At 38.2% G+C, this 21,221-nt stretch overlaps 1 protein-coding gene across 1 annotated transcript in view; it reads left to right on the forward strand.

The window, feature by feature from the left end:
• Positions 1 to 21,221, forward strand: part of PTPRN2 (protein tyrosine phosphatase receptor type N2) — a 1,540,415-nt gene that overhangs the window by 591,151 nt on the left and 928,043 nt on the right. The window contains exon 4 of the mRNA XM_072652081.1: positions 9,442 to 9,559. Within this exon, the coding sequence (XP_072508182.1) occupies positions 9,442 to 9,559 (118 nt within the window). The remainder of the gene's footprint in view (positions 1 to 9,441; positions 9,560 to 21,221) is intronic.

Raw genomic sequence — 21,221 nt, forward strand, 5'->3', positions numbered from 1 at the left:
GGAGAAGAATGCTTTCAAAAGCAGAATTAGCCACATGGAAAAGGAGATTCAAAAGCTCACTGAAGAAAATAGTTCTTTCAAAACTAGAATGGCACAGATGGACGCTAAGGACTTTGTGAGAAAGCAAGATATCACAGAACATGGCGAGAAGATTGGAAAAATGGAAGATAATGTGAAATATCTTATTGGAAAAACAACTGACCTGGAAAATAGATTCAGGAGAGACAATGTAAAAATTTTGGGACTACCTGAAAACCATGATCAAAAGAAGAGCCTAGACATCATCTTCCATGAAATTATCAAGGAAAACTGCCCTGAGATTCTAGAACCAGAGGGCAAAATAAATATTCAAGGAATCCACAGAACACCGCATGCAAGAGATCCAAAAAGAGAAACTCCTAGGAACATTGTGGCCAAATTCCAGAGTTCCCAGGTCAAGGAGAAAATATTGCAAGCAGCTAGAAAGAAACAATTCAAGTATTGTGGAAATACAATCAGGATAACACAAGATCTAGCAGCCTCTACATTAAGGGATCGAAGGGAATGGAATAGGATATTCCAGAAGTCAAAGGAACTAGGACTAAAACCAAGAATCACCTACCCAGCAAAACTGAGTATAATACTTCAGGAGAAAAAATGGTCTTTCAATGAAATAGAGGATTTTCAAATTTTCTTGATGAAAAGACCAGAGCTGAAAAGAAAATTTGACTTTCTAACACAAGAATGAAGAGAACCATGAAAAGGTGAACAGCAAAGAGAAGTCATAAGGGACTTACTAAAGTTGAACTGTTTACATTCCTATATGGAAAGACAATATTTGTAACTCTTGAAACATTTCAGTATCTGGGTACTGGGTGGGAGTACACACACACACATGCACACACGCACACATACATAGAGACAGAGCGCACAGAGTGAATTGAAGAGGATGGGATCATATCTTAAAAAATAAATGAAATCAAGCAGTGAGAGAGAAATGTATTGGGAGGAGAAAGGGAGAAACTGAATGGGGCAAATTATCTCTCATAAAAGAGGCAAGTAAAAGACTCATTAGTGGAGGGATAAAGAGGGGAGCCGAGAGAAAAACATGAGATCTACTCTCATCACATTCCACTAAAGGAAAGAATAAAATGCACACTCATTTTGATAGGAAAACCTATCTCACAATACAGGAGAGTGGGGGACAAGGGCACAAGCAGGGTGGGGGGGTGATAGAGGGGAGCGCATGGGGAGGAGAATGCAATCCGAGGTCAACACTCATGGGGAGGGAAAGGATCATAAGAGAATAGAAGTAATGGGGGACAGGATAGGATGGAGGGAAATATAGTTAGTCCTATACAACACAACTAGTATGGAAATCATTTGCAAAACTACACGGATTTGGCCTATATTGAATTGCTTGCCTTCCAAAGGGAAGGGGTGGAGAGGGAGGGAGCTAAAGAAGTTGGAACTCAAAGTGTTAGGATCAACTGTAATGTTCTTACCACTAGGAAATAAGAACTACAGGTTAAGGGGTAAAGAAAGCTATCTGGCCCTATAGGACAAAAGAGAAGACGGAGACAAGGGCAGAGAGGGAGGATAGAAGAGAGAGCAGATTGGTTACAGGGGCATTTACAATGCTTGGGTTTGGGGGGGGAGGGGATAAAAGGGGAGAAAATTTGTAACCCAAAATTTTGTGAAAATAAATGTTAAAAGTTAAATAAAAACAAAGTGTATAATTCACAATTCACAAATTAAAATAAATTGAAATGAACTTTCTAATTATATCTTTATAAGGTAATAGCATATACATTTGAAGTTATTAAAACTTAAAGTTGTACTGAGTTTTGAAACATCATCTGCATCCATCTCTATCTTTATCTTTCAGTGTACATATATTTATGTATATAAATGTATCTATATTATCTGTCTCTGTGTATGTATTTAGGTATTTTTTCACTATTTATATCTGTGTATCTCTTTTTCTCTCTATCTCTCTGTCTTTCTGTCTCTCTGTGTATCTCTGTCTCTCTCTCCCTCCTTCCCTCTCCCCATTATCTATATGTCTGTATCCATCTTTTCACAATCTATTTGTATGTATATATCTGTCTATCTATCATCTATCTCTATCAATAATAAATGACTAGACCTGGGTTTTTACTGGTTTAGGGAGCTACTGGTGAGGAATTTCCTTTTCCAGTGTAGGTCATCACCTTCTCTTCAACTAACAGCTGTAGAGAATAGAACTATTATGAATAATATCTCTGAGCAGCCACATGTAGCCCACAGCCAAACAAGTTTAAATGTGCAAGCCAAACAAGATTAAAATGTAATTGGGAAATATTTAACAAAATAAATAAAAGTGCAGCAAAATATTGATAAGGTTAATACGTGGTTTTTCAAAGTCAGTATGTGGCTGTAGGGATCCTTATGTGCATTCTAGTGACTCCATGTCCATTGAAGTTTAACACAACTGGCCTAGAGCACTGAGAGGTTGGATGATTTGCCCAGAGTTACACAGACAGGATCAGTCAGAGGTGGGATTTGAATCAAGGTCTTTCTGGATCCAAGGCCAGCTATCTATCCACTAGGGTGCTCTACCTCTCATTCACCCCTTGATGGTTTTTGTTTTTGTTTTTTTTTTTTTTGACATGGTATAGACTCATAGTCCCATATTAAGATGGAGAAACTATTCGCCCAACACAATGAAAAACCTTAACAGTAAAATTGAGAAGGAAATACCAAACTAGTAAAGGCTTAGGGGCTCCTCAACTCACACAGTCTCTCCAGATAAGTGTAAATTGGTAACAATTCTCCTCCATACTAAAAACAGTTACCATTGGAAGGACCCATAAAAGTATTGAGAAATGCAGGACATCTGATTTTTTTAAAAATGTTGTAAAGTGGAAAGAGTCTGTCCTGGCTTTGAATTCAGTCTTTAAATCCTATCTTCTTTTGCTAACTACCTGAGTGACTGTGGGTTCTTCACTTAACCTCTAAATTTTCCCATCTATAAAATGATGAGGTTTGACTAGATAGCCTGAAAGATCCATTTCAACTCAAAATCTGTGATCCCATAAACTAAAGGACTCTTTTGGTGCTACCAGTGCTCTGAATTAATTTGATCTTGGGAAGATGTCACTTGCTGAACTGTTTCAAAGTGTTATTGGATGGGTGAAAATTGGGCAGCTTAGCCCTAAGAGCCTCATGGCGCTTGTGGTCTTACTCTGCTTGGCTCTGGTTCCGTCATTTCCTTCCCTCAGTGCCAGATAACCAATCCACTTTATTTTAAATTAACCGATACAATCTCGTGAAGTCTGTTCCCTTTCCTTCCTGCCTGTTTGGTCCAGGAAGAGAGGGAGAGAAATTGTTTTTCTTATTTGTGAAAACAATCTTCATGTTATCTGGAACTACTATTCGATCTCAATATAAGGGAGAGAGACAAAAAAAAAGAGGGTTTGGAAAAACTATTAACTGGACCCTCATCTTGCAACTCTACTTTGACCATTCTCTATTAATCACTGACAAGAATCATTCCTTCCTATCAGATGCTCTGGTTGTAGCTAAGTGGGGGTTGGCATTGTCCATCTGTGGGAGGTCGTAGCTTAAAAAAATAGACAACCTAGTCAGAACTCCAGCAGAGCTGGTCAATCGGTAACTCAATGTCCTACAGTACAGCCCCTTTAAGTGACATGGAAATAATGTGTGTACATTACAGCCCTGCTGTGATCCTGAGCAGTCAGCAGAGCAAAATTGTTATAATTGGGGTGTGAGCCAAGAGTATCCACTAGGTATGGTGACAGAGACAAAGGGGAAACAAGACGTTGCCAACCTTTCATTTGATCGCAGCTGTCAGCTTGGTATGATGGTTCCTGTGTATGGGCTCTTTGTTAAGCTTTATGTAAGGAAAGAGCTTCTCCTTCCTCCCTCCCTTCCTCCTTCTCTCTCATTTTATTTTCTGTTTTCTTTCTCTTTCCTCTTTTTCTTTCTTTTTTCTTCTTCTCTTGCCTCTCTTCTTTCTCTCCCTTCCACCTTCTCTCTTGTTTCTCTCCCTTCACTTTCTTTCTGTCTTCCTTTCCTCTCCTCTCCTCTCCTTTCCTCTTTTTTCTCCCTCGCAGAATATGCACAAGGCATATTTCAAACATAATTACACTTTCTTGGTAGATGATAGTGTGAAGAATTACGGTCATACTGACTAAAAAGAAATGGACTGTTTTCAAAGTAAGGAATGGATTTGGTTTTCCCACAAACTTGTCAACCTATGTTATCTATTTTATTGTAAGTCACTTGCTAAAGAAGAATGAAGGTTAGTGTTGTTTCATAAGAAAGAGAATTCCATTCATAGGAAAAGTCAGCAGGGAAATATTCTCTTTTCCTATTCTTTTTGTTCTCTCCTGTCTTTTATACCTGGCAGTTATTTTTTAAAACCTAGATGACACTACTAATAGATTCCAAGAAAGCTTAAGGGACACAGAAATGTTCATCTTCTGTTTCCCAGTGCCATATATTGCAGTAGAAAGAATAGTAAGGAAAGACACAGGTCAGATTGTGTCTTCATTTCCAGGATGGTGGCACCCTCCTGGAACTAAATGAGAGAGTAGGGATGAATATAATTTAGTAATAAGAATACAATTACCTCACCTACTGAGGCAAGGAGGAAGGGAGGGAGGGAAAGAGAGAGACAGAGAAGGAGTGGGGAGAGGGAGAACATTGGTCGGTGAAATCCATGTACCATTCAGGCACCTCATTTTAACTAACAATTGTGTCTTCTCCTCTGCACCCACCTCATGAAGTTCTATTTGGAAAGAAGAAAATTGATGAATGTGTGTTCTATCTTCTCTGCTTTTTTCTTGATTCTCCTTTGCTAGAAGTCTAATGAGCAACAAGATAACCACATAGCAGCTCAAATATGTGAAGGAAAAATAAGAGGTGTGGAAAAAATCCTTTCAATTAGGACTTGGATAATTTAAAAGTATAATTTCATGACAAGAGGACCAATCTTATGGCATGGCAATGTTGGATGGGGAAGATGGGATGCCCTATGGGGAAGAAAAATATACCCTACATGAGCTGACTTCTAATAGTATATGGAGGCAGGATGGCAACAAGGTTCAAGGAACTTCATTAGCTGAACCAAATGAGGTTTCTGTTTGAATGCTGTCATTCAACATCTAACGTGTCTCTGTTCTATAAAGATCTTCTTCTGGGGTTTTTGAATTTGATAAGCTTTGGAATAGTCCTACAGGATACCAAGATTACTTAAATTTATGTTTCCATTTGACAACTTAAAACAAAAATATAGCTAATAAATTTATATACTGGTATTTGTGATTTTTGATTGTTTTCAACAAACTTGAGTTATGTCATAGAACATAGAGGTATATGTGATTTTAGGGATCATTTAGTGTAAGGGTTCTCAATCTTGGCTCCACAGTACCCTTTTGGAAGTAGGATCACTTGCAAGAAGTTGTAGCGCCAATGCAATTCACAGTGCCTACAGTGACCAGGAATATCCTGGTACTCTTCTGAATCGTGAAATACCACAGACTTTTCATACAGAAGACAGAGCCAAAACATTTATTCAGACACCAGAAAGCCAAATCCATCCTAGTAACAAAAATTGTTACACAATATCAATGCAGAGGACAACACCAGTCCCAAGCCTTCCCTCTTTTAGGTTCCCACAAACCAGCTCCATTAAACAAATCACAAACAGGCTCCCTTAAACAAAATGCCCTTCTTGCACTCACAGCCAGCTGCGATTGGCCTGCATTCTTCACTTCTGACTGCTCTCTGACTCATTTCCTCTAAGCTCTGCTCTAGCTCTTCCTCTTTCTGTTCCACCCATTCATCAAGCTCCTCCCACCACAGGCTCCATGTGACTCAGACTTCCATGTGACCCAAGCAGGTCACATGGGTCTATTAATGCATGAGAAACAGCTCCCCATTTAAATTACCATTACAGAAATTCATGAACTTAGATGAAAAAAAAACAAAAACATTTTTATCTTTACTAACCTCCAGTCAGGTTCTTAACCTCTCTTTGTGTCTCTTTCTCAGTCTCTCTCTCTCTCTCTCTCTCTCTCTCTCTCTCTCTCTCTCTCTCTCTGTATGTATGATGGTTCCTTTGGAGAATCTAGTAAAGCTAATAGATCCCATCTCGGAATAACAATTTTAAATGTGCAAAATAAAATACATAGGAATATTAAAGAAATTAATTCTATTGAAAAAAAATATTCCCCAACACCAGGTTAAGAGGTATACCCCTCCTATTACTGAAATGTAGGATTTTTGTCAATTATTTAGAAATGCTGTTTTGAGAAGTGATCTGTACACTTTCACAGCCTGCCAAAGGGGGCCATCCATGATCTGTAAAAGGGTAAAAATGCTCTTCTTTTCCATTTCTCTCCATTCACAGTTAAGGAAACTGATGTTCAGAAGAGTTAAGTGACAATTCTATATAGGGAGACATAGCAGAAATGGGATTTGAACCCAGATTTTCATCTCTTGAGTCAGTACTTTTTCCACTATAACATATAAAGTTGATACATGGATGTATGGGGTTAGTAAAGCTACACTCCTTCTGTATGATGCCCAGGGAATGTCATTGACTTGTTTATGCTCACAGTGAATTCATGATAGTCAATATACCTATTTTTAGCAAATCAGTCAATTAATAAGTAGTTATTAAGCACCTACCGTGTGTAAGGAACTGTGTCGGCCACTAGGGATACAAATGCAAAAAGATGAAACAGTCATACTCTTGAGGAGCTTACATTCCAACAGTAACTAACATTTCAGGTTATTTGCCACAGTAATACAAGTGGTTTTATGACAAAAGTGACTTGTTCCTGTTTGATTAAAAAGAAACAAACACATAGGAACTGGCAAATTCTCAGTACATGTTCATTTTAGTGGCATCTCCCTAAGACAGACATATCTGATTCCCTTTTGGAGTGGCCATAGGATCTCTTAACCCTTGCCATTCCCCTTTTTAGCCCTATTCTGGAAATTTTATATAATTTTATGGAGCTGGAAGGGTCCTTAAGTGTCTTCTGGGTGTTTTTTTTACATATGAAGAAACTGAGGCTCTAAGAAGTTAACTGGCTTACCCAAGTTGCACAGATAATGGGAGAGTCAGAGTTTGAACCTAAATCCTCTGACTCTAAGTCTAGTTCTCTTTCCACTTATCATACTGCCTTAGAACCCTGCCTCATGAACTCTGCACTAGGAAAGCTTTTGTGTGCTTGGGTATATTTTGCCATATCCTTTCCCTATCTCTACCTTTCAAGTGAGTGTGAAATTTAGTGATCTATCCTAGGAGCAACCAATTGTCTGGCTAAGAGCACCTATTACCAATAATTAACCAATAATTGGGTGGTAAACTATTTCATTTTTCAGAGGCCAACCCTGACATCCCATCCATAGAATACAGGTTTAATTGCTTCTCCTTTTTTTGGAACTGAAATTTCACAGATCAGGGAGAAATTATTTTCCCTTTTTGTATTCTCTCTCTGTCTTAATACTATTGGCTTCAACTAAGAAGAATAAGTCTCCTTTTTTTTCTGAATGAATTGTTGCCTCTGAATAAGCATTAATATAAACCAACAGGGAACAGTAGAAAGTTCTGGATTTGGGGCATAAGCATGCTCAGAGCATATTCTGTGTACCCAGGTATGGAAGCATTCCCAGTCCATGATGCATGTACAGCTGATTTAGAGTCAGAAGACCTGAGTTTGTGTTCCCTCTCCATCCCATACCACCTGTGTTAGTTTGGATAGGTCATTAATCTGTACTGACCTCAGTTTTCTCATCAGTAAAATCAAGGAGTTGGATAAGATGAACTTCAAGTTCCTTCCATATTTAAACTTATGATCTGAATATCTCAAATTATTTTGTGGAGTATGATCTGATGCTAACATGTACAAATCTATTTACCTTTCTGAGTGAAATAGGAATATTAAGAGGCATCAGTTTCTTTGAGGGCTGTTTTATGCTAGTCTTTTTTTTTTTTTTTTTTAGTCCAGAGCAAGTGAAACATACTCATCTCACTTAGTAGCATCTTTCTCCAAGTCACTTACAACACTTAGGTTGTGCCTTGACTGCCTGCCTACAATTACTGCTTTCCAAGGAGTTGTGTTGCACTAGACAAAGCTTCTTAGAGCAACTTTTTGTAGGAACTTGTTCTGATTGGTGACATTTCCCTCCAACTTCCATCCTGGATAATTCCTGACAACATTCTAAGATTTAGAAAGGTACAAACAGTTTGAATCCTGTCACCTCTATGTTTAGAAAGGTGAGATTTGCATTTGAAAAGGACTTTAAGTGAGGTCCTACAGGCAGCTTATATCTCCCAGTTTCTTTTCTGAGTCCTTGTAGAGAACTTGTTTCTCAACAAGATTGCTGCCATATCTGAACACAGCCACCACATACACTCGTGTGTGTGTACACACACATATACATTTGTGCTTGTGCTTCCATGGGCTCAGGCTGCACACACACACACACACACACACACACACACACACACACACATTCGGTGATCTTGATTTGAAGATTTTGGTAATGTGTTTTCGTACAGGGCATAAAAATATATCTCTGTAATTACATGATATTTAGTGATTAGATAATTATGGATAATTGCATGGGGGTAGTTCTAAGAGCTAAAGTGTTACCATAAGATCTAAAATGTACAAATTGCATAATAATTATTCTTGGGAGTTATTTGGTAATTCTGAACATAATTATCATGTGATCTGCAGTGCATGTAATTAATGTATAATCGCCTGGATTTTGCCTTCATAACTACACTTCACCCTTGTTATAAACCTCTTTGTCATAACATTTGAGTATAAATATAATGTAAATTGGCTCCCAGATACAGTACATTAAGCCCCGTGATAATTACTTTCACAGTAACAATACCCCTTATTCCATTCCAAATGCTTGACTCTTAAGCAAGATTGAGTTGGGGAGGAGTAATGGCCTGGAGATTCAGATTGGGCTGTGCATCTGGTGAGTGGTGTGTAGGAGTGTACAAATTGCTCATGAGATGTAACTTTTTCCTACCATTGTCGTCCTTCAGTTTGGAAGCTCCTTCGTTATCTTTCATAATGGCTAGAAATAGCTCTTCTGTTTAACCGCATCATCTATCTGGCTTAGGGCACTTGGGTGTATAGCAATGGCAGAATTCTATTAAGTCCAGTCCCTTTTTAAACCCAACACAATACCCACTGTCTTATTTGAGAAGAACACTTTTGTAGCCTTGGGACTTGGTTCTTGGAAAGTCTGATGAACAAAAAGGCTTATAGGAGAGGATAGTCTTCGCTTGGGATTAACAGGGTAATCAGATGTGGTTAAAAAGAAAAGGTTCCCCCAACTCTATCTCCCATATCCAGGTACCCAGTAACTTCACTGTCACTTTTGCAGTGGCTGAAAGTTTTCTGTATTTTTGTTTCACAGGTTTCACTTGGCAGGATGATTATACTCAGGGCACTATAGCCCAGGAACTTGAAAATATCCCCCAAATCCTCCAGTGGCACCCAGAATCTTTAGCAAGTGATGGAGTCAACTCAATCCGGTAAATTCTTAATGTTATTTTCCCAGTTCCTCTACTGCCTGATCAGGAGAAATATTGCCTTTCCCCATTTGTATAATGAGTCATTTTGAGTCTGGTTCTGCTCAGGTCCCAGGTTCTAATCCTATATTGAGCATTGACCCTGGAAAAATTCTTCAATTCTTCATGCCTCCTCTCTTGAATAGAAAGGGAGAAGCTTACAGTAAGGGGAAATAGTTACAGTAAAGGATTTTGTTTATATTATTCAGTAGGACAAGAAAAAAATAGCAAGGTTAAAAAACACCTATTATTATTTGTGATTATATCAAAGATAGAGCAGGGGTTTTTGATGTGCTAAAAACTCAGTTGCTCAGTAATTATTAGGATTACTCAATAATTAAATGAATTGGTGATCTCATTTGTAGGGGTCCTACTTCCAGTAATGCAGATCACAAGTCACCTAAATCTTTTCATCCTGTAGAATACGGAGAGACATGGCCTGTCTCTCTAAGCTAAAGGCTTATGCAGACCAGATATTAGTCATTTTGGTTAGCTGTAGGAATACAGGCAAAAAATTGCCAGTTCTACCCTGACTCTTCAGAGTATCTAAGTGAAGCTCTGAGGTAATCTTCATAGCATCCGTGTTAATGTTCAGGAGCATGGCATTTTCAAAACTATGGTCCTCTCAACCCAAATATTGAATATACATGGAGATTTTGCCCCTGAGGGTGAAAGCACACAGTCAAAAAGACAGATTGGACCTGAAAGACCCTTTGTTATGCTAGGTGGATATGGCTATGGCTCTGACTCATAAAAGGGCAAAAATAGCCCTAAGGCTTTGAACTGGTTCATAAAATGACTATGAACACTTTACTATTTAGAAGCAGCCTACCAAAGCAATTCATCAGCAAAGTATCAGTTGTCAGTGGAAGTTCATTGGTAAAGCAAGCTGGTAACAATTCACCGGGGATCCCACAGATGACGCAGCTCAGTGGAGAAAGCAGCCCAGGAGTTGATATTAATAGTTTATAACCTTACAGAGAGCATCATTTGCTCTTCAGGGAAGCAGGAAGCAGGTACTTTTGAAGCAAAGAGGTATTATAGCTGGTTTAAAACCAAAGGAAAATGAATTGTTCCATCAACAGATACCTTCTCTCTCATTGGTGCTGTGGGAGTATATGAGATAATATGCTTTTTGTTTATGGAATGGTGATAATCTTTCCTTATTATTGATTTTATGACTATGTCTAATTACATATCTTTACTTTGAGTTAATGTTTCCTCTCCATTGGTCTTTCTCAAGAAAGGAATCATATAGGCACTTCTAAGGTTATGGTTCTGAATACATGCTGACATAAATAGACCCTTGAGACTGGGTGTAACATTTAGGAAGGAATGTTGAGGGGTAATCTGGGTTACTTAAGAATAGCATGTAAACAAACAGAAAGAAGAATTAAAGTTGGAGAAGGAAGAAATAAAGATCAATTCTCAAACCCCTTAGGTTATTCGAGCATCTTGAGGCTAAAAAACAGAAAAAAAAATTCTAGAAATGCCTAAAAAGAGGTTTTTGTCAATGCACTTTTTATGTCCCATGGAGAAACATTACTTTCTTTTAGATTTCTTTTAATATGTGGTGCTACTGACCTCCACCTAGAAATGTTCAAACATTTTAAAAGAGATGACATAGTTTTGTTTTTGTTTTTTTTGTTTTTGTTTTTGGTATGCCATACTACTATTTATTTCCTATTAGGAATTTCTGTATATGTTGATGTCATTCTGTATTGGTTTATGCTTAATGCTCTGCCTCCTTTCACCCTCCCTAGTACTGGATAGCTTTCTATTTCTATAATTTCCCCTATCTATTTCTGGGACCAAGTTCTCAGTTTTTCCACTTAAATTTATGTCCTAGATTTGAATTCTTAATTCAAGGAATAACTTACCCAGTACACTTTTTGATTTTCATTTGTAACAGCAACGTCATATTAGTGATTTCTGTTACTTGTTACTCATTGTGAGTCTGTTATCTGCTCATCAGTCACATTAGTTTGCCTAAAGTATAGATTTGGCCTTGTTACCCCCTTCCCCTCAACAATGTCATTGACTCCATATTATTTTTATCATAAAATATAAAATTTTCTGCTTGACTTTTAAAACCTTTCACAACCTGATATCTTCCTACTTTTCAGTGAGGTAGTGGGAAGTCACACTAGTTTTAGTTTGCAGGTAGCTGAAGAGGTTATGAGAAAATGAAGGCAGTGAGTGGAAGTTCAACAGGATTTGGGAGGCAAGAATACCATAGTTTAATGGGTGGCTGGATCAAGGGAAGGTTTACCTCTTTTTAAAGAATTTGGGACTATGTATTTGTACCTTGTAGAGTATGAGATAGTAAAGAGAAAATTATGGAAGAATGATGAAAAAGAAGGGCTAGCTAATGGAACAAGATCTTAAAAGAAACAGGAGAGGATAGCATGAAGGCTCCAACTGAAGGTGTTATATACTGCAAAGAAGAGATATGACCTCTCCTTTGTGATGAGATGGAAGGAGAGGATAGATGAGATAGCAGATTGAGAGGATTGAAATGGAGGAAGGGAGTTGATGGAGTTCACATCAGTGTGTCTAATTTGTCTCAGTAAATAAAAATATGAAGTTATATGTTTTGAATGAAGAAGAATGTGATACATTTAGGAGCTTAAAGAAAGGAGAAAATATTGAGAACAGTTATAGGGAATATAAGAGAGATAAATCATAATAAAAGAAGAATTGCTGTGTACTGAGACGTAGCAGAGGAGTTGAGATTAAATAGCTTAAATCTGAGGTGAACCCAATAAGCACTATTTCACAATTTCTTCCAGCACCTCTGAAGGGGAGAAGTCTGGGAAAAAGATATTAGGAATATCTTGGAGTTGAGGATTAGCAGTACTGAGAATCCTGGGAGATTCAAAGGTAGAGAAGACCTAATAGAAATGACTGACCACAGAGCAAAATGGAGAAGTGAAGAAGTTGAAGCCAGAATCAAATGAATAAACTTTGTGTTTTGAGAGGAACCAGAGGACTGAAAGGCTGAAGGTCAAAGGCAGATATGAGAGGGGGAGGAGAACATAAGATGATGTTCAAAGAGGAGAACTTCAGAGTTTAATATCTTGAAGTACTGGTGATGGCAGGCAAACTTTGCAAGCAGAACCACAGAATCGCAAAGGTGAAAAGGATCTTCAAGGTCAAGTCTAATGTATACTTACTCCAGAAGCTTCTAATAGCATCCTCAACATGTGGCCTTCCCCTGATGACCTTCCAGGGAGAGAAAGCCAATTAGCTGTCAAGGCATTTGTGGATAGTTGTATTAGAAAAATTTCCTTTACATTGAGCCTAAAATTGCCTCTGTGCCCAATCACTCCCACTTTACCACAGTGGTCCTTCATGTATCTTAAATACTTAAAGATTACTATTATGCTTAACATCTTCTCTTCTCCATTCTAAATAGAACCAGCTATTTCAATTCAACTTTATGGTTTGGCATCCTCTCACCATCCTCATTTTTCTCTTTTTGTCATATATATATATTTCTCAATATCCTTTCTAAAGTATGGTTCACAGAAATGAATATTGTATATCATATATAACATGTATGTGTATATAACTATGCACAATAATTATATATACAGTTTGATGGAGTTGTATCATATACCATGTTATATATAAGTGTAGTCAGAAATATATTGCTATACATAGATATAGATATATGGGTTTAAACACATATATGTATCTATAGTTATATAGCTATACATCTCTGTATCTCCTTGTGTCTGTCTACATACATAATATAACACATATTTTCAATATAGACTTACCTTTAAGAAGTGATGTAAAAGAAACCCGTTCTCCTCTACCCCCCAAAATATAACAGATACCTGGATAACCTTCCTCTTGTGCTAACCTGGTACCAACAGAATGTCCAAAGGAAAGTCTTAATATTGTTGTCTAGATACTCTATGCAATATTTATGGGAAAACCTAGAAAATGATTACATAGCATGAGAAGGCAAGTATAGTCTGTTATCTGTCCTCTTGAATATAGATTGAATAGCCATGACATCATAGTTCCACTGAATTATTGAAGTAAAACTTCATCATAATGGATTTATTCCATTGTTCTAATTGTTCAAATTTTAGGGATCATGATTCTGTTATCCAACATGATAGTTATCCTGCCTAACTTCATGCTTTTCATACTTTTGATAAACATACCTTGCATACTCTCATGGACAATTCAAGAAACATAACAACCAAGGACACTATACTTTTAGAATATGAGCTAGAGTACATTAACATCAATATACTTCCACTTATATTGTGTGGAGACAAGCAATGAAACACTACAGTCTCCAAAGAACTAAAGGTGAAGACCAATGACAGGGTATTGGAAAGGTATATGGAGTGCATTTGCAATCTGTGATATAGTAAAAACAAAGATATTTACATGAGAAATAGGATAAATGATGTTATCAGGAAAAAATGATCACAGAACATGGATAAGGAGAACTGCTTGTGTGCACAGTGTCCTCAATGGATGGATCATTTGGTGATGAATTTAGGGTTGGGCATAAGCAAAAGATAAACATATTAGACATGCTCATGATGGCCTGCAGTCTGCATCACTGAAAGGGATGTTCACAATGATAAGATCATATATTTCTTAGACTATGGTTGAATCTACTTCATAGGATTATTATAAGAAGAATGCTTTGAGAATTCTGAAGTGTCGCACAGACAAATTATTATTGCTACCTATTTACTTACTTTCTGTTCTGTATAAAATCTTTCTGAAAATAGTGTATACAAGTTCTGAAGAAAAAATGATACTAAAGTACCCTTGAAGAAAAAGAAGGGAACACCCAGAGTTTCGTATGTGTAGTATATTGCATAAAATTATCTGTACATGGTAATATAAAATTCAGCTTCATCCATTATTTAATAACTTTTAAAAATGAATTGAATCTGATAGAACAAAAGCAGTTTTAATGATACTATTTGGACCAGGTGTCTTATAGGCATATGCTAGAATTATATAAGACTCTCCAGCAGGTGTGATTAAGGAGATGACTTTATTTTTTTAACCTATATATTCTAAAATATTTTAAAATTTTATTCTATTTATTTTAAAATAGAAGTTCTCTTTGTGGTGTCCAAGAACTGGAAATTGAGGGGATGCTCATCCATTGGGGAATGGCTTAACCAGTTGTGGTATATGATTGTGATGGAATGCTATTGTGCTACAAGAAATGATGAGCTCAATGATCTTAGAGAAAACATGGAAAGATTTGCATGAAATGATGAAGAGAGAAGTGAGCAGAACCAAGATAATATTGTTTACAGTAACAGCAATATTGTTTGAAGAATGACTTTGAGCAAATAAGTTATTTTGACTATTGTAAATACCCCAATTTATGATCAACATATGAAGAAAGATATCTGCTCCCAGAGAAATAACACCCATTCCTGTTTTAAAAATCTAGAAATTATGGAAATGAATGGGACTTTCTTTAAAATTATAAGTTGGTATCTTTCTAAAACCAAGCAAAAGCATTATCTATAATGGAAATAAGCTGGAGACCATTTTTAATAAGATCAGGTTGAAGCCAGGATATCCATTATCACTATTACTATTCGATATTTTGCTGGAAATGCTAACTATTGCAATAAGACAAGAAAAAAAAGACATTAAAGGAATCAGCATAAATACCGAGGAAACAAAACTATCACTGTTTGAACATATGATGATGTATTTACAAAATTCTAAAGTCAAATAAAAAACCAATCAAAACAATTAACAACTTCAACAAAGTTGCAGGATGTATTATAAAACCACAAAAATGATCAGTATTTCTACTGATGACAAAAAAACTGGCAGGAAGAAATCAAAAAATATTCCATTTGATATTAAGTAAAAACAATATAAAATAATTGGAATTCCATCTCTCAAGACATACAGAAGAACTATATGATTATAGGTACAAAATAGTCTTCACCCAAATAAAAACAGATCTGAGTAATTGGAGAAATATTAATTGCTCATGGGTAGGCTGAGCCAATATTTTAAAAAAATGGTAAAATTGCCTAAATCAATTTACTCATTCAGTGCTATAACAATCAAGCTACCAAAGAATTATTTATTGAGCTAAAAACAATAAAATAATTCATCTAGTGGAACAAAAAAGTTGAGCATATTAAGACAGCTAGTGAAAAAAAATTGGGAATGAAGTAGGGCAGTGGTACCAGATCTTAAACTATAATACAAAGCTGTAATCATTAGAAACATTTGGTACTGAGTAAGAAACAGAGAGGTTGATCAAAGAATCAATTTCGGTATACAACATCCAGACCCAAATGAGCACAGTAACCTATTATTTAATAAATCCCACAATCTCAGCTATTGTGGCAAGAACTCACTATTTGACAAAAGTTGTTGAGAAAACTGGAAAATAGTCTGGCAGAAACTAGGCATAGACCAATTTTTCATACTTTATACAGAGACAAGTTCCAAATGAGTACATGATTTAGACATAAAGAGTAGTATAATACAGTAAGACAATTAGCAGAACAGAAAAAAAAATTACTTCCCAGATCTATGACCAAACAAGATACGGAGCAGTTCACAGAAGCTAAAATAATTTTGATTACATAAAATTAAAGATACTTTGTACAAACTAAACTAATGCAACTAATATTAGAAGAAAAGCAGGAAACTGGGAAAAAAATCCACACAGCAGGTTTCTCTGATAAGGGTCTCATTTCTAAAGTATATAGTGAACTGAGTGAAATTAATAAGAATAAGTGGGGGGCAGAGCCAAGATGGCGAAGTAGAAAGACGCACATATACATAGCTCCGAACACACAAACCACAGAACGGCTAGAGGGGACCAAGCCAGGGCGAATTCTGCACCCAGAGACCACGGAGTATTGGAGCGAGGGAGATTCCTGCTCCGGAGAGACCTGCGGACCTCTCGCGGGGAGTCCTTCGCGCCGCGGACTGGGCGCCGGGACGGGGAGCGGAGTGCAGCCCTGCCGCGGCTGGCCACGACACTGAGGGGAGGAGATCCGAGAGGGCTACGGGGACGGGATCTCCAGCGGCCACGCGGGTCCCCCCACCCACAGAGGGACCTTCAAACCTCTCGCAAAAGGTCCGTCGCGCTGCAGACGCGGAGCCCAGCCCGGACCTGCGGCGGCGGCGGCGGCCACGGCTCCGAGAGGCACAGATCTGAGAGGGCTCCGGAGGCGGGATCTTCAGCGGTGGCATGGGCCCCCCCACCAACAGGTGACTGATGGGGGTGGGTGAGAGAGTCTCTTTGGCGGGTTGAGAGGGGAGTGGGGTGCCCCCAAGGCTCGGGCCCCCCGGGAGGTGGGGGCTGAGAGGCGGCTGCGGACGGCGGCTCCCCAAACAGGCAGGAGCCTGGATCCATTGTGGAAGGTCTGTGCATAAACCCCCAGAGGGAACTATGCCTGAGAGGTGGCCCTGCCCCTGACCACCTGAACTTAATTCTCACACTGAATAGCAGCCCTGCCCCCACCAAAAATCCTAAGGCGGGAAGCAGCATTTGAATATCAGTCCCCAAACGCTGGCTGGGAGGACCAGGAGGCGAGGTAGGTGTGAGGAGAACATTCAGAGGTCAGGCCACTGGTTGGAGAAAATGCCAAGAAAAGGGAAAAGAAATAAAACTATTGAAGGGTACTTTACCGGAGAAAAGATACTTCCTCCCTTCCTTTCTGATGGGGAGGAACAATGCTTGCCATCAGGCAAAGACACAGAAATCGAGGATTCTGTGTCCCAGCCCACCCAATGGGCTCGGGCCATGGAAGAGCTCAAGAGGAATTTTGAAAATCAAGTTACAGAGGTGGAGGAAAGACTGGGAAGGGAAATGAGAGGGATGAGGGAGAAGCATGAAAAGCAGATCAGCTCCCTGCTAAAGGAGAACCAAAAAAATCTTGAAGAAATTGGCACCTTGAGAACTAGCCTAACTCAGCTGGCAAGGGAGGTGCAAGGGGCCAATGAGGAGAAGAATGCTTTCAAAAGCAGAATTAACCAAATGGAAAAGGAGATTCAAAAGCTCACTGAAGAAAATAGATCTTTCAAAACTGGAATGGTACGGATGGACGCTAAGGACTTTTTGAGAAAGACAGATATCTCAGAACATACCGCGCAGATTCGAAAAATGGAAGATAATGTGAAATATCTTATTGGAAAAACAACTGACCTGGAAAATAGAATCAGGAGAGACAATGTAAAAATTTTGGGACTACCTGAAAACCATGATCAAAAGAAGAGCCTAGACATCATCTTCCATGAAATTATCAAGGAAAACTGCCCTGAGATTCTAGAACCAGAAGGCAAAATAAATATTCAAGGAATCCGCAGAACACCGCATGAAAGAGATCCAAAAAGAGAAACTCCTAGGAGCATTGTGGCCAAATTCCAGAATTCCCAGGTGAAAGAGAAAATATTGCAAGCAGCTAGAAAGAAACAATTCAGGTATTGTGGAAATACAATCAGGATAGCACAAGATCTGGCACCCTCTACATTGAGGGATAGAAGGGCATGGAATAGGATATTCCAGAAGTCAAAGGAACTAGGACTGAAGCCAAGAATCACCTACCCAGCAAAACTGAGTATAATACTTCAGGAGAAAAAATGGTCTTTCAATGAAATAGAAGACTTTCAAATTTTCCTGATGAAAAGACCAGAGCTGGAAAGAAAATTTGACTTTCTAACACAAGAATGAAGAGAACCATGAAAAGGCGAACAGCAAAGAGAAATCATAAGGGACTTACTAAAGTTGAACTGTTTACATCCCTACATGGAAAGACAATATTTGTAACTCTTGAAACATTTCAGTATCTGGGCACTGGGTGGGAGTACACACACACACACATGCACACACGCACACATACATAGAGACAGAGTGCACAGAGTGAATTGAAGAGGATGGGATCATATATTAAAAAAAAAATGAAATCAAGCAGTGAGAGAGAAATATTGGGAGGAGAAAGGGAGAAGTTATATGGGGCAAATTATCTCTCATAAAAGAGGCAAGCAAAAGACTTATTAGTGGTGGGATAAAGAGGGGAGGCAAGAGAAAAACATGAGATCTACTCTCATCACATTCCACTAAAGGAAAGAATAAAATGCACACTCATTTTGATAGGAAACCTATCTCATAATACAGGAGAGTGGGGGACAGGGGCACAAGCAGGGTGGGGGGGAGGATGGAGGGGAGGGCATGGGGAGGAGAATGCAATATGAGGTCGACACTCATGGGGAGGGAAAGGACCATAAGAAAATAGCAGTAAAGGGGGACAGGATAGGATGGAGGGAAATATAATTAGTCCTATACAACACAACTAGTATGGAAATCATTTGCAAAACTAAACAGATATGGCCTATATTGAATTGCCTGTCTTTCAAGGGGAAGGGGTGGAGAGGGAGGGAGCTAAGGAGGTTAGAACTCAAAGTGTTAGGACCAAATGTAATGTTCTTACCACTGGGTAACAAGAAATACAGGTTAAGGGGTCAAGAAAGTTATCTGATCCTACAGGACAAAAGAGAAGACGGAGACAAGGGCAGGGAGGGAGGATAGAGGAGAGAGCAGATAGGTCACAGGGGCAATTAGAAAGCTCGGGTTTGGGGGGGGGGAGGGGATAAAAGGGGAGAAAATTTGTAACCCAAAATTTTGTGAAAATAAATGTTAAAAATTAATAAAAAAAAAAAAGAATAAGAATCATTCCTCATTTGATAAATGGTCAAGAGATACGAATGGACAGTTTTCAGAGCAAAAAAATTAAATATATCAATATAGCTATCTGAAAAAATGCTCTAAAATCACTAATATTTAATGAAATGCAAATTAAAATAACTGATGTGTAGCAGCTCACACCCATCAAATTGGATGAAATAACAAAGAACAATTCCAAGTGCTGGAGGGAATGTGAAAAATAGGTACAGTGATGCACTGTTAGCAGAGCTGTGAACCAGTCCAACCGTCCTAGAAAGCATTTAGGAATTGTGCCCCAAAAGCTAATGGACTGTGCATATTAAACTGTGCATACACATGTGCAGACCACTGATAGTTCTACTTTGTCTATATTCTGATATGCCAAATAGATCAAGGAAAGAGAAAAAAGAATCTATAGGCATAACAATATAAGATTTCATTTTTGTGATAACAGAAAACTAGAAACTGAGGGGATACCCAGCCATTGAGGAATGGTCAGACAAGTTGTGGTATATGCATACAGTTGTAAGATATGAATGGGATGATTTTAAGGAAACTTGGGAAGATTTGTATGAACTGATGCAAAATCAAATAGACAGAACCAAGAGAAAGTTTATACAATTATAGTAATAGTATAAAGATAATGAGCCTTAAAAGATTTGACAACTCTGAGGAACACAATGATCAAACCCAATTCCAAACACTCATGATAAAACATGCTAACCACCTCTAGATAGAGTACTGATGGACTCTAAATGCAGATTGAAGCATATTTTCTTCTATTTCTTTCTTTTTCTTGTTTGTTTATTTTGGGGGGAGGGAAGCATGACTGACTGAACATTTGTTCTGCATGTTTCTACAAATTTGTAATGAGTTGTAAATTTCTTGCCTTCTTAATGAATGGAGATTCAATAAAATAAATTTGAATATAAAATAAAATTGAATTTAAAAAAATAGTTTAGAAGGAGAATATTTCAGTTTTAGGGAATAGCCAGTGAAACAGCACAATGCTGGGAGATAAGAGTTTCATGTATGAGAAACAGTAAGAAGACTAGCATTACTAGATTATAGAAAATGAGGGGGAAATACTAGACAGGGAGGAAAAGACAAGTTTGTGAAGAACGTTAAAATCAAAAAAACAGAAGATTTTATTCAGGTTGTCCCAAAAGTCTTATGCAGTTTATAGTTTTAATAGCTTTACTTTGTAGGTGGTATGGAACCTTGTGGAATTTATTGAATATGAGAGTAACACAATCAGACCAACATTGTAGGAAGATCATGTTACACTTCTGTAACATGTTGGAGAATAAAATGGAGTAGGGAGTGAACTAAACCAATTAGACCAATGGGAAAGCTATATAAAAGTCCAGGTGTGAAGTGATGAAGGCTTGAGTAGAAATGGCCAGGTTTGGCACAGTTTAGTATATGTGGAGTGAAGCAGAGTCAGAAATTGAATATAAAACCCATGTTACACATCTGGGTAACTGGAAGGATGATGGTGCTCTTGTTAGTAACAGTGAAGTCTGTAAAAGGGGAAGGTTTGGGGTGGGGGGAATTGAGTTAAATTTGGGGCATGTTGAGTGGAGGGGGAGATGCATTTTGCAGAGAGGCTTGCTGCTCATGTTACAGATTAGAATAGATGACCTCTGAGCTGCCTTTCAACTCTGAGATTCTCTGATTCTGTGATTAGGGAAGTCCTTATGGTGGAAGCATTATTTGGTGCAGATCCTAAAGGAATCTGGGTTTTAGATCAGCAGAGAGGATGGACTGTTGCATATGGTAACTCTGGATGGAGCTCTGGGCCTGGACTCAGAAATGCCTGAGTTCAAATGTGACCTCAGATACTTACTAAAAGTGTGACCTTGAGCAAGTCGCTTAACGTTTGCTTACCTCAGCTTACCTCAGCAAATAGCCTGATCAGTAGTA

The sequence above is a fragment of the Notamacropus eugenii genome, chromosome 3 (genome assembly GCF_028372415.1).
Source record: "Notamacropus eugenii isolate mMacEug1 chromosome 3, mMacEug1.pri_v2, whole genome shotgun sequence".
Lineage (NCBI taxonomy): Eukaryota > Metazoa > Chordata > Mammalia > Diprotodontia > Macropodidae > Notamacropus > Notamacropus eugenii.